Source organism: Colossoma macropomum, unplaced genomic scaffold, assembly GCF_904425465.1.
Source record: "Colossoma macropomum unplaced genomic scaffold, Colossoma_macropomum, whole genome shotgun sequence".
Lineage (NCBI taxonomy): Eukaryota > Metazoa > Chordata > Actinopteri > Characiformes > Serrasalmidae > Colossoma > Colossoma macropomum.
The window spans coordinates 1,886,831-1,902,368 of record NW_023495267.1 but is presented as its reverse complement, the minus strand read 5'-3'; the positions used below and the strand labels follow the sequence as shown (position 1 = coordinate 1,902,368).

Sequence of the window (15,538 nt, the reverse complement as noted above, 5' to 3'; positions counted from 1 at the left end):
TGAATGAGTCAGGTTACAATACGCTAGCTCCGTTAACAATTGACTCTGACCAGCCGGGACCTGAGCAGACCCACCCTTAAGAACCCGCCATCAATAGTGAGGAATTAGACAGGATTTACTGTGACTATGGCCTGGAAGTGGTGTAACACAGGGCTCAGAATAAATGGATCAGAATACGTGAATGGGGCGGGGGCCTAAGTACTGTATACAATTGGGGAATTCTTCGGCAGTCTCGACACGACTCTTCATTTCACCACCCAAAAAAGAACCCCCCCAGGCCTTCTAGGCATTTAGAGAAAGCCTAATGATTTCTGAGAATAAAAATATGTGTCTGTATTCTTTAGTAAATTTTATTTATTGTAATCATGCGTGTTGTACTTAAACTCTGCAAGTATTATAGTACAACTCTTATTTTATTGTTCAGCTGTGGCTGGAAACAAAAGGGTTACATTTGTAAGATTCTTGAGAAATCTAAGTAGATACAGTTAAAGTGAAGTTTCTCACTGGTAGGCCAATCATGTTTATATTTCCAAAGGGTGGGTCTAATTTTTTGAGGAAAAAGCCTCACACTAGGCCTCCTGGAAGTCCTAGATATGTCACTGAGTTTGAATGTGAGTGGTAGCTGCCCAGTTTTCAGCCAATTGCTAGAAATGGAAAACAGCAGTGGCAGTACAATGCTATGTCTCTTTACCAAATGTGTTAATGCAAAACTGCTACATACAGGGTAAAATATATGTTAATGTTAAATAAATCTTCAAATAAAACATGAAGAATATTACAAGCTTCAAATGTCTGTATGTAATTTAGAATAGCAATTTGAATAGCCATTAGCTTAGTGCTAATATATCAGAATCCTGAAGGGCCATTAGCAGAAATTAACCTTGATCTAACAGTCGTGGTTCACCACTGCCACCACAAAGACAGGAACTTTTCCAAAACTCTTAAGAAAGATTGTTTGTGGTTATAAAAGGAGAGGAACAGAAAATACAGTAGCATCGCAGGAGCTTGGCAGTTATGTAAAGATAGCGCTCCACCTCCACACTCCAACACATGCACGGCAGAAGACAGCTACTTGGCTTCACAGACAGGCGGACTAGGAAAGGACTCTCCTTTTTTATCATCACCTCAGCAAGTGTCACTGTCTATAAGAGAAGACGGAAGCTTGAAAAAGTCTGGATAAGCATACAGTACACCCCTCTCAACGCTGCCAGTAGCCCAGCTGAGAGAGGTCAGCACCACACAAGACTTTATTTATAGCCCAACAACAGCCGCAGGAACTGGGAGCCAGAGCTTTTACGGGCTTTTCAGTAAATGGATGATCTACGCATGAGGGTGAGCAAGGGGAACGCTGCCAATGAGTAAACATAGCTACCCATCCATCTCTACTGATAGGCTGCCACTGTTGGTAGAAACTCTGTGACAACTTTGGGAACAGTTTAGCTTACTCTGATTCTAATGAGGAAAAGATCCAGGGTTACGATAAGCTGGGGTGTAGCCAGCCTACTAGAAGGGTATCTTACAAAGGTCATGTATGTGGCACTTGGCAGGAGTTCATTTTAGGCCCTGTACTACTATTTTAGTCAGCGTTAGTTCATTTATTTGTTTACTCGTTTATTGCATATGATTGGGGTGATGAGCTGACCATTTTAGATTTTTGTCTTGTTTTTCCGAATGACAACACATTTTCTAAATAATGCTTGTTCTGCCTGATGGCCAGCAGATTAGTAGCATTACTTTGCTAAAAAAAAACAAAACAAAACAAAATCAAACAATCTGACATTATTTTAAATACTGTAATTTAATTATGAGCTATCGATTGTTCTCTAATTTTTAAGGCAGTAAATATGTGACTGTTAAAGGCACAGTATGATTTAATTTAATGGGTATTCTGACATTTTTTGGACCTTTAATTTTTTGGGGTACAGACAGATGTTTCGATAGATACTGAAAGCCATTTGCCTCTAAGCTTTAAAAATCACAGCTTTATATTCCTGAGTTAACTGACCCAGCAGATGTCAATAAATGCACATAACGTTGATATCCTGATTTTATCAGCCAAAAATTTGGCTCTAGTGCGTCTTAGTCATGTAAAAAACATGGCATACATATCGAAAATGCTTTGCCTTACTGCTTTAAAAAATTATAGCCCTGTAATCCTGAATGTTGTTCTCTTTGATAACATTTAAAGAGACTTTATTGTTTATTGCAGGGATTTCCAGCCAGGCCAATGAGTCAATTTTATCAGTCAAACAATATACCAGTTGGTTCTAGTCACTGCAAAAATGGCTTCAGAAGACTTTTTCCCAAGTTATAGCAATTTTAACAATTCCATTGATTTCTGCATACTTCAATTACTGAGATGTAAACAAACAGTCATTCAGAGTGTCCAATGTAAAATGTAAAATGGCTCATTCTAGAGAAACTAACCAATTCAGATTTCTTTACAATTGTGATGACAAGAACGATGTCCACAATGCAAATATAGCCATTTTTTTACATGTAATGTTCATAAATGGTACAATAGTTGAAAGTACTATTTTCCTTTATAACGTCTTACATGTACCTGTTTTCCATGAATGGATTTTAAAAATATATTTTAGGCTAAAATAAAAAAATAAATTAATTAATAAATTAATAAATTTAAAAATAAAATGGTCTTTTAACAATGTCTCAGGTGTCCAATTTCATGTAAATAGTTTTCTGTGAGAGAGCTTTTAGAGGCATAAAATGCTTTGGTTCCTATGACCACTGCTGTGAACAATCCTGACTCGTAAATGTCTTTAGAATTTAGCATTTCTTATCAAACTCACTCTGAGTGAGTTTTATAAGAAATCAGTTGTATCAAATTCAATTCAGTATGCAAATTCAGAAGTGGTCTATAGTGCAGGCAGCGGTCATTCAATATGTGCATGTGTATGTGTAGTGATATGCTTACTATATTCAAAGCTTAGCCGTGGCGTGACATCATCCTCTGCTCGTTGCGCTGATGTGGCCAGGAGGAAGAGGAGGAAGAGGGAACAGGCCAGGAAAGAGGGCCACGCCATGCTAGCTCTCCGCATGCTGCTCTTCGGAGATCACACTACCTTTGAAAACTCTCAGAAGCTTATGGAATGCATGAAGAACCTCTCTTCTCTCCTTTTTTCAGTCCCGTCTGGATCCCTCGGTAGTATCTCACACTCCTAGAGCAGTGTGTGCCGTGATGATGGAACTCTCGAGTCTGAGATTAACTCAACTTCACAACTTCGTCCTTCCACGAACTGATGAGTCTCCCTGGGCAGACGGTCCACTCAGATCAGCCTCCATGTGTTCAGAGCTTCTTAGAAATCCTGCAACGAGGACACAAGTCGAAAGTTAGGTTAGTCATGCCCTCAAGACGGGAAGGGGCTATTTAACACCCTTTAGGCCTGCCCCTAAAATCGAGAGCCCACGGGATATACAAAGGAAACAATCGTTGTGCAACACAACACTGGGCACCGAGCATGTGTGTTCTTGCTGCACTTTGTTTGGCATAAGTGAGACCATGCATATGGTATTAATTTCACAAGCATCTGTTAGTTTCTAAATGGGGCAAACACCCTCTTTATGTGAACCACCAACCACACCTGGAGTTTTATGAACAAACATCTCACACCAAGAGTCCTGGTCCAGAAACAGTTGTCTGTTAATCACATCCTAATGAATATGCTTAAATGAGCACAGGAAGGGAGCCAAGATCAGCCCCTCTGGTCTAAGATGACTGACACATCGTGACTCAGCTTAAATTTCATAAGGTTATATTTACCAGCATAAATTGAAAAGAACTGGAATAAAGTATCTACTACCTGTATGTTTAACTAAATGTTATTAAACTGTATAATACACCCTTATCATGCTGCCATCATGAATGAAGACCGACATATGGGTCTCAAGGGAAAGTGCCTAAGGGCAACAGCTGTGCGTTTTCACTTTCTAGCTATTGAGGTTAGATTGCACGCAAGTGTTTTTGCCTGTTTATTCATGTTTGTATGTGTGGGTGCATTTCCAACAGGAACTACGGTAGGTGGTGAAGCCTGTTTCCTAGAATCGGTGGTTCTTAGTAAGTTTACACCTGAGTTAACAAGAAATATCATGTTGATCATGTTGCAGCATATACTACCACCCACATCCCTTTTATTGCCTAAAAAAGGGATTATTCATTCTAAAATTCCAGAAAATATTGAAAAAAATCCTTTTAAAGTAAATGTCTTGTGAAGAATTGCTCCAGTGCTATACATCCTCATTTACTTCCAGTTGGTTCACTGAGCATATTCAAGTGGCCTGACCACAAGGCAAATGAAATGGATTGTAAATAATTCGAACTGCGTAGCACTGGATACTGGTTATATAGTTACAGGCTGGAACCCGATCCTGTCATCATCTCAATAACGTCAGCAGTGTAATGCTAAAGTAGTTTCCATTACAGCTTCCTCTGAGGCTAGCCTTTTAAGTGCAACCATAAGACTAATCCAATTCCACCCATTTGAGGTTAGAGATTTAATATAAAGTCAAATGTTAATGGAGTGATTGCTTTTACGAACTGCCAACACTAAACTACTAACAAATAGACTGTGGTCTGTAAGTCATCAGGCTGTCATGGCCACACTTGGAGCACATCCATAAAGCATCTGTACTTTCCGAAGACATCTGTAAAATATAAGCACTTTACATAAATAAATAATGGTTGCGTTGCCAGCTTTGATTTTAAATGGACATTTTTTATGTCATTAGATCACATCACAACACTTTCTGGGGTGAAATGACATACACACTATTTACACCTGGTCACTTTGTGTGACTAGTGTCTGGACTGATAAGATTTTAGGCACATGCATTTACACTTGGTAGTCAAATGTGGCTCCAGTTAATTAGACTGAAACCCAATTGCTGTGTGGGACGGAATATTCAAATCTGGCTGTTACATGGCAACAAGTTACCAAGTGTTTGGTTTGACTTTTCCATCTGCAGTTTGTTTTGCCCAGAAATGTTCATATTGCTGTTAAGCACTTCAATTCAAGGAGAGTGCCAAAGATTCATGCTTATGCCTGAGAATCCAATCTGATCACTTGCAAATAACAGTGTGGACAGTCGTCTCAAAAAATCTGATTTAAGAAACAAATCTGATTTGCCTGCAGTCTGAAAATAACCACAGACTTTGAAGCTCAGTGTATGTCACTGTGACAAAGCTGATCATCAGGCTGTTTTAACAAAAGTGAGCATTTTCTGTGGTAAAGTGTGTTTTATTTTGCTATTTTAGGCCTTGTTACATCATCAGTATTATGTCACTGTGACATACACTAAGCTACAGTCAGTTTTTTTTTAACTTACTATGTCATTTCACCCAAAAAAAAGAATTAACGACAACCCAATGTCAGAAAAAAAATAGATGTCACCTGTGTGTTAGGTATTATGTCAACTTCACATCAAAGTTGACAAAAGTACAGGAAACACCTATTGGAATAAACTTTTATAAATGTTTATAAAGGTTTAAGTTAACTTTCGTGAGCTTATGTGTAGGTGTCCTATGTACGTGTTCTGGAGCCTTATGAACACTGCCCTGCAGTAGTGTTACCACAATTTTATGGGATAGAATAACTTAAAACAAGAAAAAATGTCTGGAAGTAAGTTAAATAATCTTGTAGTATTCTTAAAACAATCCAAATAAGAGAAATATTAGATATATCACCTATATTTATGATGATTACACTTCCCAAGACATGTTTAGTGCTTGAATAGTTTAGCCTGATAGCCTACTTTTAGATGCTCATCTTATGTGAAAAACTATTCAATCTGTACTGACAGATACTTGAGGTGTTCAAGAAACAGTGGACTCTACTAATCAGAAACTTGAAATTCTATTAACATGTGGGCTATTAATGAGGGTCAACTTGAATGAGCTGCTTTATTATGATACAGAGACTGCCAGAAAACAGAGAGCTCAATTACAGAATGAACAAAAACAAAGTTGTATTGCCATCAACGTGTGAAGTATGTTATTGGGTTGTCAGTACTGAACAACATCTAGAAGCAGCTCAACTGGCAAAGCAAGAGGAAATAGCACCATTACCTTCTTAGTATAACAGTGTTAAATCTGTTCCGTGTTTTTCTTGGCTTTTTTGCTTTGTTTCCTTTGCCACAGACACCCAGCCTTTGTTTACTAGAGCTGCAGAATTAGAGATGACAGATTTATCAACGTCAGAGAAGCCCTGCAGGTTAAAAACTCACATCTCTACACAAGCCATTGTATACTTATGACAGCCAAAGTTGAACCGACCTAAAGCTGTGTGAAAGTGCGAAAGAGCTCAAAGAGGGGACAATTCTACTGCCAAAGGAAGTGACAGAGCTGGAAAGCGCATCTCCCTAATACAGACCTTTAAAGAACACAATCTGCTCGGTTCAGCTTCAGCATCACCAGAGGAAGAAAGACTCTAAAAGCACTTTAATGAAAAACTGAATGAAAGTTATTTCAACAGGTATTTCAGTGGCTATTTATTGCCCACACGGTACCAAACTAATGCAGTTCCAATCCTCAACACCTTGTAGCATTTCATTGCAAATTATAAGGTCATCCCTCCCTCCCAATGACCATATGCTGAGGTGTGCTCCGGTCAAGGCCGTAGGCTGAGCCATATTGGTGGAGGAGGTTCACTACAAGCATCATTAGCCCACGTACAGAGGGGCATATTGGTGTGACATCCCCATTGACCAGTGCAGATGCATTCTTATTAATCCAGCGAATGGAAGACCATCTAAACACAGGTCTGTGACAAGGCTACTGGAGAGAGTTAACCCATTAATCTCTAGACTTTAGTTATTAATAATCTAAAACCTTTGCCATCAAAAAACTAGAACTATGCGTTTTTCCATTGGTCCAATACTGAAGGCTCCAGTTTCAAGACATCAGTGTCAACAGGACTGATGGTGTTCTCATCTGTCCTCCTCTTCTAACACTTGCAGCTGAAGTCAGCAACAATTTAGCGGATTCTTTACTCTTCTACGGAATATAAAGTCACCTAGGGAATACAAAGCACTATTATATGACCAATAAGTGCACTGAAATGTAAACCAGAATGGTATGTTTACGTGTCTGCTGTCTTTTTAGAACGCTCACTTTGTAAAGAGTTTGCTAAGGGACATAAGCTAGTTAGGAAGCTAACAGCTAGCATTTATGCTAGCCTCCACAGAACTAGTGGTTTTTGCTCATATTTCCACACTTATCAGAGAATAACATAAGCTTTGCTTCTTTTGCCGACATGATTCTCATTTGTGTGAATGTGTGAGCCCAGAAGGCGTATTATAGGCTATCATTTCATGTCAGTGCACTAGTGCTAAGCTAGTTATTAAGCAATGCAGCAAAATAGCCAGATTAGTGGCATAAATTAACCAAAAAAGACATTTAAATCATACATTATACCTATTATGATGGTTCCAGATATCTCAAGCACGTGAAAATGGACTAGAACTAAAACATTAAGTTCTGCTGGTTTGTGCTTGTGTCAGTTCTTTCATTTCAGCACAACTAGTGTTAAGCTAACTTTAAACAGCGTAGCTAATTAGCCAAAGCAGACTCTTTAGAGTGACCAAAAAGATGAGTAAATCATTTATTCAATTAATTAAATAAAATAATCACTAATAACTGTGGTTATTATGATGGTTCCAGGTATCTCAAGCAGGTGGATAATGGACTAGAAGTAGAACCTAAGTTTTGTTGGTTCCTGTTTGAGTCAGTTCAGTTGTTTCTGAATGTGCAGTTCCTAAAGGGTTAAGGAAAGTAGGTAAGCAGGGAACAAGGAACAGTTGAGCTCAATATCCACCCCATTTCCGGTTCTATCCAGCGCTAAACCACACCCCTGCCCACTACAATGTCCCTTTAACATGGACTTAGGCTGAAGCACTTGGAAAGGCCTGTCATCAGAGATTTATATGGAGCCTTACGCATGACACTTCTTTCTCTACAGCTGGATTAATCCTAGAGCAATGAATCATCCAACTGTTTCACTACTATTCCTCTCAAGTCCTTACAGTAATGAATAGCAAAGGACTAGGTACAATCCTGACACTAAAGACTCCAGTGAACAAACATGACCCTGGCACATTAATCATCACTCAACTGTCTAATAAAGTCTGTTTTCCCTTAAATGTAAAGTATAAACTTCATAGTGTGCTTCAGCCTGACTGACATCAACTTTATTGCACAACTTCTCAGGTCGGGTTACGTCTCCTGAGTTTTGTACATTGGAACAACGCTGCCAGTAAGTTGGAGATAACTCGATAAGGAAATTGGATAAAGACTGCAAACATCCAGTGAGACCTCTGGGAGAATGAAGATGGATTGTGGTAAAAAAACTAAAGGTTTGTCCATGGTTCCTTGTGTTTTTATGCCCCCTCTTCCAGTTCATTGAAAGCTTTGGATGTTTATGGAAATACAGCCACTGTGGGACAGTTGAAAGGACAAGTGCTACTTTAAGGAGTCTATATGGAAATTGATGGATTGATGTGAGCCCCTATCAGTTGCAGTCTGAAGGCACCTGCCAGTCATTCGTTTGACACGTGTCATCATTTTCTCAGGATAACCAATCATGACTTCAAATCAGGCTAGAGCAGTCAGACAGTCATAAATCAATCAGGCTTTTGAAAGACATCCTGTGAACTCTTGAAACCATCTTTCAGACAAACAATCCTGAGTTGCATACAGAAACTTGTACTCCTGCCGAGTACACCAGTGAACAGAAGAATGATCCACATCATATGCTCTTACGCAATTGGCAAGTCTCAGCCACAGTTACACATCAACATTAGCAAATGAAAATGCAAATAAAATGTTACCAATCATGGCAGTCAGCGCAGAGATAGCATCTGGGCATGATCCCAGTGTGTGAAGCGAGCGACAGGACCAGATGTACCTTCCTGTCTACTGCAAATATAGCAGCGGCCGTACTCCAGCAACAGGTGTCCTGACTCTTGGATTTGTCATCAGGGATAAGATGATACGGGACGGAGGGAAGGGAGGGAAGAGGGGGCGGCACTTTTCTTTCCTTGAGTCTGACGCAGTCTTAATAACAGCTAAATTACAGCTTCCCAGCAAGCACGTCATCAAGGGCCAGGCAACTGTGAATACAGATAGCGGGACACCTGTGTTTTAACACCTGAGGGGGTTTCTGATGGAGGTTAGGGGGGAGAAGCGTGAGGGAAGCGTACAGCTGTTCTTCATCCTTGTCCTGCTTTCCCTCACTTCAGTAAAGTAGTTTCAGATGTGAGAGAGAGAAAGAGAGAGGGAGAGAAGGAGGCTCATGGGGAATGTGTCATCCATCAGGACTCAGAAGGCTACGAAAGACCGAATCGTATACGTGGGGTGGAAGAATGACTCATCGCATTTTAAAGTGCTGGTGATAAAAGTATCTGCCACAAAAGTGAGCACTCACCAAGATACCTGCGTCAGATCAGATTAAAAGCACTTCCTGCTAAGACTTTCAATAGCTGAACGTTACTCAGCGACTGGGATCAGGTATTTACAGCAGCTCGGTAGCGGCTCCTTTAGCACTCATGAGTGCTCTTTTCGTTGTTGTGCTCTACGGAAACCGTGACCCAGCGAGAGTGGAATCCAACACTGTGTCTTCTCCTGTCCTCTCCTTCTCCTCTCTGTTCCCCAGGCCCAGCTTAGAGTAATTAATGGCCCACTCCTTCCTGGGCGATCCAGCTAGTGCTAATTACATCCATATGCTCCTTCAAAGACCTTTAATTGCCTAATTAAAATCTTATTAAATAGCCAAATCAAAATGGAAAGACTTCTTGAACCAGGGCTCAGTCTGCACTTTGAAAAAAGCAGCTTCACACTTTAGGAAGCTCCTGTATGCGACCAGGCTAATTTCATGAAGGGCACTCTCTGGAAGAGAACCTTTAAATATTAGTTTAATGGAATGAGGATCCTTTATTGACGGATAAGTATAAAATATGCCCATGGAGCCAGAGTCGCTGCAGTCTCTCCAACCCAAAATGGCTTAAACAGGAGGAGCCCTAAGATGTGTAAATGCTTCAAATGGACTTTCCCTTTCTCCCGGTTAAAAAACTTCCATAGTAGATGTGGGAGCCAGCAGATGAAAGGTAGAGCAGCTTTACAGTGTCTAAGGAAAGACTTTCAATTGCCGTCAACTCTTTAGGGATTAAGAAAAAAAAGAGATCCAGTTTCTGGATCAGAGTGGCCTTTTAGCACAAATTTACTAGAGATCAGTGTATGTAGTTAGAAAAAGGATTCTATAATTTAAAAGAATGCCTCTGCAATGCTAATGTGAATGAAAGATGAAAGAAAGATACAGGGTTAGATATAATGAGTTTCACTAATGCTTATTATTAGCAATGTGAGGGGCTCCTAAGTGGCGCAACCATCTAAGCATGGGCCATATTGTCAACAGATTGAGAGTTTGATCCCCGGAGCTGCCACCAACATCCATGGCCAGGAGTCCAAGACAGCATAATTGGCCTTGCTCTCTCTGCTCATCACTTAGCTTGATGCTAGCCAACGGGGTGATCTGCTAACTGATGTAACAGAAGTGGCAGTAAGCGTTTTTCTCCAAGTCCAATAACCTTGTATTAGCAGCAGTTTAAAAAGATATTGGCTGGGAAAGCAGATGAGAATCAAATGAAAAAAATCATTTTAGCAATGTAAGATTTTTGTGTGGGAAGTATTTTTTGCACAGCTTCAGAACTACAACTGCAGCTTTACTAATATCAAAAATTGTGTACAACTGCTACTGTGAAATGGGAGATCCATACAAACTCTGATCCTATGCATGTCTATTTGAGTACAGGCACTAGAGTCTGCACACAGCAGGTCTATTTTATTGACATGGCCTATAAACTCAGAAGGTCAATGTAATTTAGTTCTAAAACATCCTGATAAGGGCTCTAATGTTAATTCTCTCGTTGATCACACTGCTGGTGACACCACTGGTTTCTCATTTACTAAGAAAACAAAGCAAATGATGGTAGAAGTGCCTCACCAGACCAGAACAGTTTTCCTTTCATTTCGCAGTAAACATGACTGTAAGTTCCTTTATGAAATACATGTTTACTGCCTCACTGAAAATGACACGAGGGCCTGTCAAACTCTTCAAACAGCAGGAAATTAATTGTCACTCAGTCAGTGGCAACAGAAACAGACAGTGATCTTACATTTCAGGAAGTGGCTATATCAGAAGTAGTAAACTTTCCACGAAATGTGAGTGAATAATCTCAAACACGTCGCTGTGTAATTCTTGCCTGAGATTTTTGAGTTCTCTAAGGAGTTGCTCAATAAGAGTCAACCAGCTGCAACTATTTCTCTCTCCAGTCTCCTCCTGTCCTTTATCCCGGCACCGGTTCAGAATCCTCCTGTCAAAACATATCAGCCTGGGATTAAAGCCTCGGATTAAAACCTTTCGTGTGTTGTCCTATAGTAAGTTTCAGAACACTAACATACTGAGGAAAATCCTCAACGGATGGATGAGAGACTGTTTTCAACTTTACAACTCCTTATGAATTGCTACTGAAAGCAGATCTTCCTTTGGGGAAGAAGCCCTGGCGATTTTCTGCATGCAGACTGAATCCTTTTTGTGTGTTCCGGCTTTCTTACAGTCCTAATTGCGCAAAGGGAGTATCAAAACTTAGCTTTGGTTCACCTTGGCTATTTGTTCGAAACAATACCCTAAGAGATTTGATGCGCTCTGTACTCTGCCGTAATTTAAGACAAAAGACTTGCTCCGGGTATCGACTTCAGCAAAATTGTCCATCAACCACGCCTACTGATAACATTAATAGGCTTTGGCAGGGTTGTGTAACTTCTAAATGAAAAGGTTTTGGCAAAGCTACAGTGTGTGAACGATGCTGCAACATAATTCTACAAAACAGCAAGCTACATTATACTCGGCTATCAATAAATACACTATGTGTTATAGGCATTGGTTCAACTATACACCTACACAAACCTACACTGAACAAAGGACGTTTCTGAACATTTCTCTGAGAAGAAGGGGTCTAACAGGTCTCAGTGCTACCAGAAGTGTTATTATATGCAACTCTCCACACAAATTCCTGCATCTTGATGCACTGAACTGCATGTTTATTCTGTGAACAATGAGTGTACTTTCTCCCCTGGGATAGCAGCCATAAAAGGATCCTGGGTAAGTAATTGCCTAAGTAAATAATGCAAGCTGATATTTTGCTTTGATATCCACACTGCAAAAGATATAATTATATTGTTTGCAACTGTGCAAACTCTGTGGTGTTTGGACAATTGGATTCAAAAGTATAGGCGGATTTAAGATGCTCTAAAGCATGCATCTTTGCCACCTGTGAAGGCTGATTATTTCTGATTTTGGAATAGGTTTATTCAATGTGTTTTTCAGAGTTGCATTCATGAAAGGAAACTTTCCCCTTCTCAAGGGGAAGTAGCAAAAGCTAGGCTGTTGAAGTCAGTGGCAAAAGGCATTGACAACAGTGGGGTTAAGTCCAAATTTCTGTCATGGTGTCTTACTTAGCTTCAAATTCTCTGTGCTTCAGAAATCTAGCCACCCTGAGTTCCTCAGTCTGGATTTGGCAGTTCCTCTGAGGAACTGAACAGAGCTCCACCACAAGCAAACAAAATCTTACCTCTTCATGTCTGTTATTTGATTCTCCAGAATATGTCTTCTACATGAATCCCAACATCCCTCCCCCTTAACCATGCATTCAATCTGAAGTGTGCCTTCTGTCTTTCCACTCTCCAGTTTCATCTTCAGAGTCACCCGAGCTTCCCACATTAGCTCTCTCCTTGTAATCAACAGCACTTGAAAAGGTCAGCACCTCCCCCACTTCAAGAGACCCCCAAGATTCTCCTCCTATTACTACCATTGCCTGCTATGCAAACTGGCTCAAACCACTCGTGCAATTACCATTTCATCTGGGTTTTAAAAGCAGCGCTAGTACTGGAGATAAGTGCTTGCAGGGCAGAAGCCTTGCCACCACTTTCAGTGCTACAGTATCGATGTGCCCTTGGTACCACGCTTTTTTTCTTTCATCCTAATGGAACGGACTTGGACTCTCTAATTACGTGGGCGTCCACTATTAAAGCTCTGACAGAGGGAGCGTGGAGCCAGCAGTCCACTCCACTCCATTGCCTCGCTCTGATGTAGAGAAGCCATAGCGAGATGACTTATTATAATGGCTACCAGGGGGCCACTTTCTGCTCAACATCCTAAAGGAAACCTGGTGTAATTACAAGGACAAACTCATCTGGAAGGCTGCCAGTAGGCAGAGTCAGCCTAACAGAGGACCTATAAAACAACTAATGAAATGATTTTAAGACAGTTGCTTACAAGAGGAACCAATGGACCTCTTCATTAGTGAGATTCTTGACCTATAGTCACACAAGTCAACAAAAGTTGTCAGCTAATTGTTTGATTTTAGACAGGCTCAAACCCAAATGGTCCACATTTTTTCCAGTTTGTCTCATATGGCAAGGGAAGAGATGCAGACCTGATTTTACAGCTATAGCTTTTCTACAGTCTTACAAAAAGCCACGCCAAGAATGGATCCACTTCAACAAACTTACCTACTTAAAAGTACACAAAAAAGAAAGGTATGCAGCAATGTGAATTCCACAGGTTGGCGTAAGCTCAGACGGCTGTTTAAAGAATTTAGCCATGACTCTGTATGTGAGGAGGAAAACTTGTGTAACTCAGGTGAGGGGAGCTGTAAAAGTTGTCTGGGCTGAAAGTAGGTCAATCTGCTCTGCCACTTCACTCCTGTTTCTAAATGTTTTCAATTGTTCACTGTTATCTCACTAGCGTGGCCTGGATGCATTTGTAGTGCAGGGCAATACTAGGCTGATAGGCCTAATGCTGATAAAGCTTTACAATCAGGCTAGCCCCATGCTGTCTCCGGTTCCTGTTATGCCTGGGCCACTGACAGGATTATAATAAACATGCTCTTTATGGAAAGCACCTTATTCCAGCTCATATTTCCATGACCTTGTCCTGTCCAATATTGAAAATGATATATTTAAACGCTTCCATGGTTCTGCAGCTTTCTCAAGATGTCTTTTACTTCCTAAATGAAAGTAGCAAAAGATTTTGAGCTCTTCAATTACATTCATTTTCTTTTTGGTTTTCACAAATCAGGTTTTGATTTCATCAGTAGATTCCTTGTAGACAATAAGTTCTAGTACCTTACTGAAATGAATTCATGCTCATTTTCTGTTTCTTGATCATTAGCAATGGCCCACATTCCTCGATGCCGTAAACAAAAAGAACACAGGTTTGTGGGCAATTGATGTCCAACAGGGTGAAGAATGCCGGCATTCCTGCTCAGAATGGCAAACGCAGATGCTTAGGGTGCTAGGGAGCACGCTAACGCTATCAATCACAGCAAAAGGCCAGTAAGACAGTGTGTAATGATAGGGGCTTCAAGACGCCTGCCCCAGCTAATGCCCATCAATACCTCCTCCGTCATCCACAATGGCTTGCAGTGGAAGACAGATTCCTGCTAAGTCCACAGATGGACAGCTGCCTGCCTCTGTGCTAAATAGAAACAAGACGCCAAGCATTCTTCTTCTAACAGCCACTGTTCCTTTAGATCTTGTCTGTGGCTGGACGCTTGGCCAACATTCCATGGGCCCCTTATGAAAATGAAATAAACTGAAGATAAATGTGGCATTTATCTGCAAATTTTAATGCACAATTTCTATTTCTTTGCTAAATTTAACATACTTTAAAACTCACTAAAAAAACAGTAACCGTGCATTAAAATGTGCAGAAAGGTGTTCGCTGTAGAGGATGTATACTTATTTTCACTGTAAAAAAATCAACAGCATATTTAATTTGGCCAGGGGCACCCAAAGTTTTGACTGTATTTAAACTGAACATTTTAATATTGCTAGAGAGCAGTAAGTGATTCATAGGTAAACATTAAGAATAGGTAGTTCATGGGTAATGGCGAGTGTTAGTGTTAGCATTCACAGAACTGTTTTTTTTCTAGATCATCATTAAGTCAAAAATTAAATTAACTGTGTGACATATTGTTCCATACTAATGTTCAATCATCATTTTGCTCTCTTTTCCACTCACCCTGGTAAAAAAATAGCTCTCATTGTGCAGCTTGACTCCTCTTCTTTGGCTACGAACACCAGTTATGTGATAATTGTTCCAGGCCTATAAAAGCAATTCTTATGCCCTAAGTCTGAGCATCTCTGCTGTTTCTACCTTATGGCATTTAATTCTTTTAACAATAACATCAAACACTGACACGCATGCAAGTGCTAGCAAAGAGCATTTAATTCAATGAAGGTACCTTAAAACATGAATGCATAACAAAGAAACTTTAAAAAAAAGGCAGCAGCAGCGTTTCTATGGCTGTGAGTTCCAACACTGCAGTCAGTCTGTGCTCAGAATGGTAAGTGCACTCGCTCTTGGCAATGTGCTGTGATGAAATGCAAGCAAAGCTTTCAGACAGGCCAAAATTCAAATGCCTATTATGGTGCAAAAAGATTGCACCTTTGAATCTTTTTCCCCTC

General features: G+C 40.2%; 1 protein-coding gene across 3 annotated transcripts in view; it reads right to left on the bottom strand.

Moving 5' to 3' along the window:
- The window catches only part of sema4ba (sema domain, immunoglobulin domain (Ig), transmembrane domain (TM) and short cytoplasmic domain, (semaphorin) 4Ba), a 92,132-nt gene that overhangs the window by 46,854 nt on the left and 29,740 nt on the right, over positions 1–15,538 (bottom strand). For 2 of the 3 annotated variants that reach the window (XM_036561760.1, XM_036561758.1), the window contains exon 2: positions 2,936–3,326. In XM_036561760.1, the coding sequence (XP_036417653.1) occupies positions 2,936–3,059 (124 nt within the window). In that variant the 5' untranslated portion in view covers positions 3,060–3,326. Of the gene's footprint in view, positions 1–2,935; positions 3,327–8,841; positions 8,979–15,538 lie in introns of those variants that run through there. The other variant, XM_036561759.1, reaches the window with a different exon arrangement.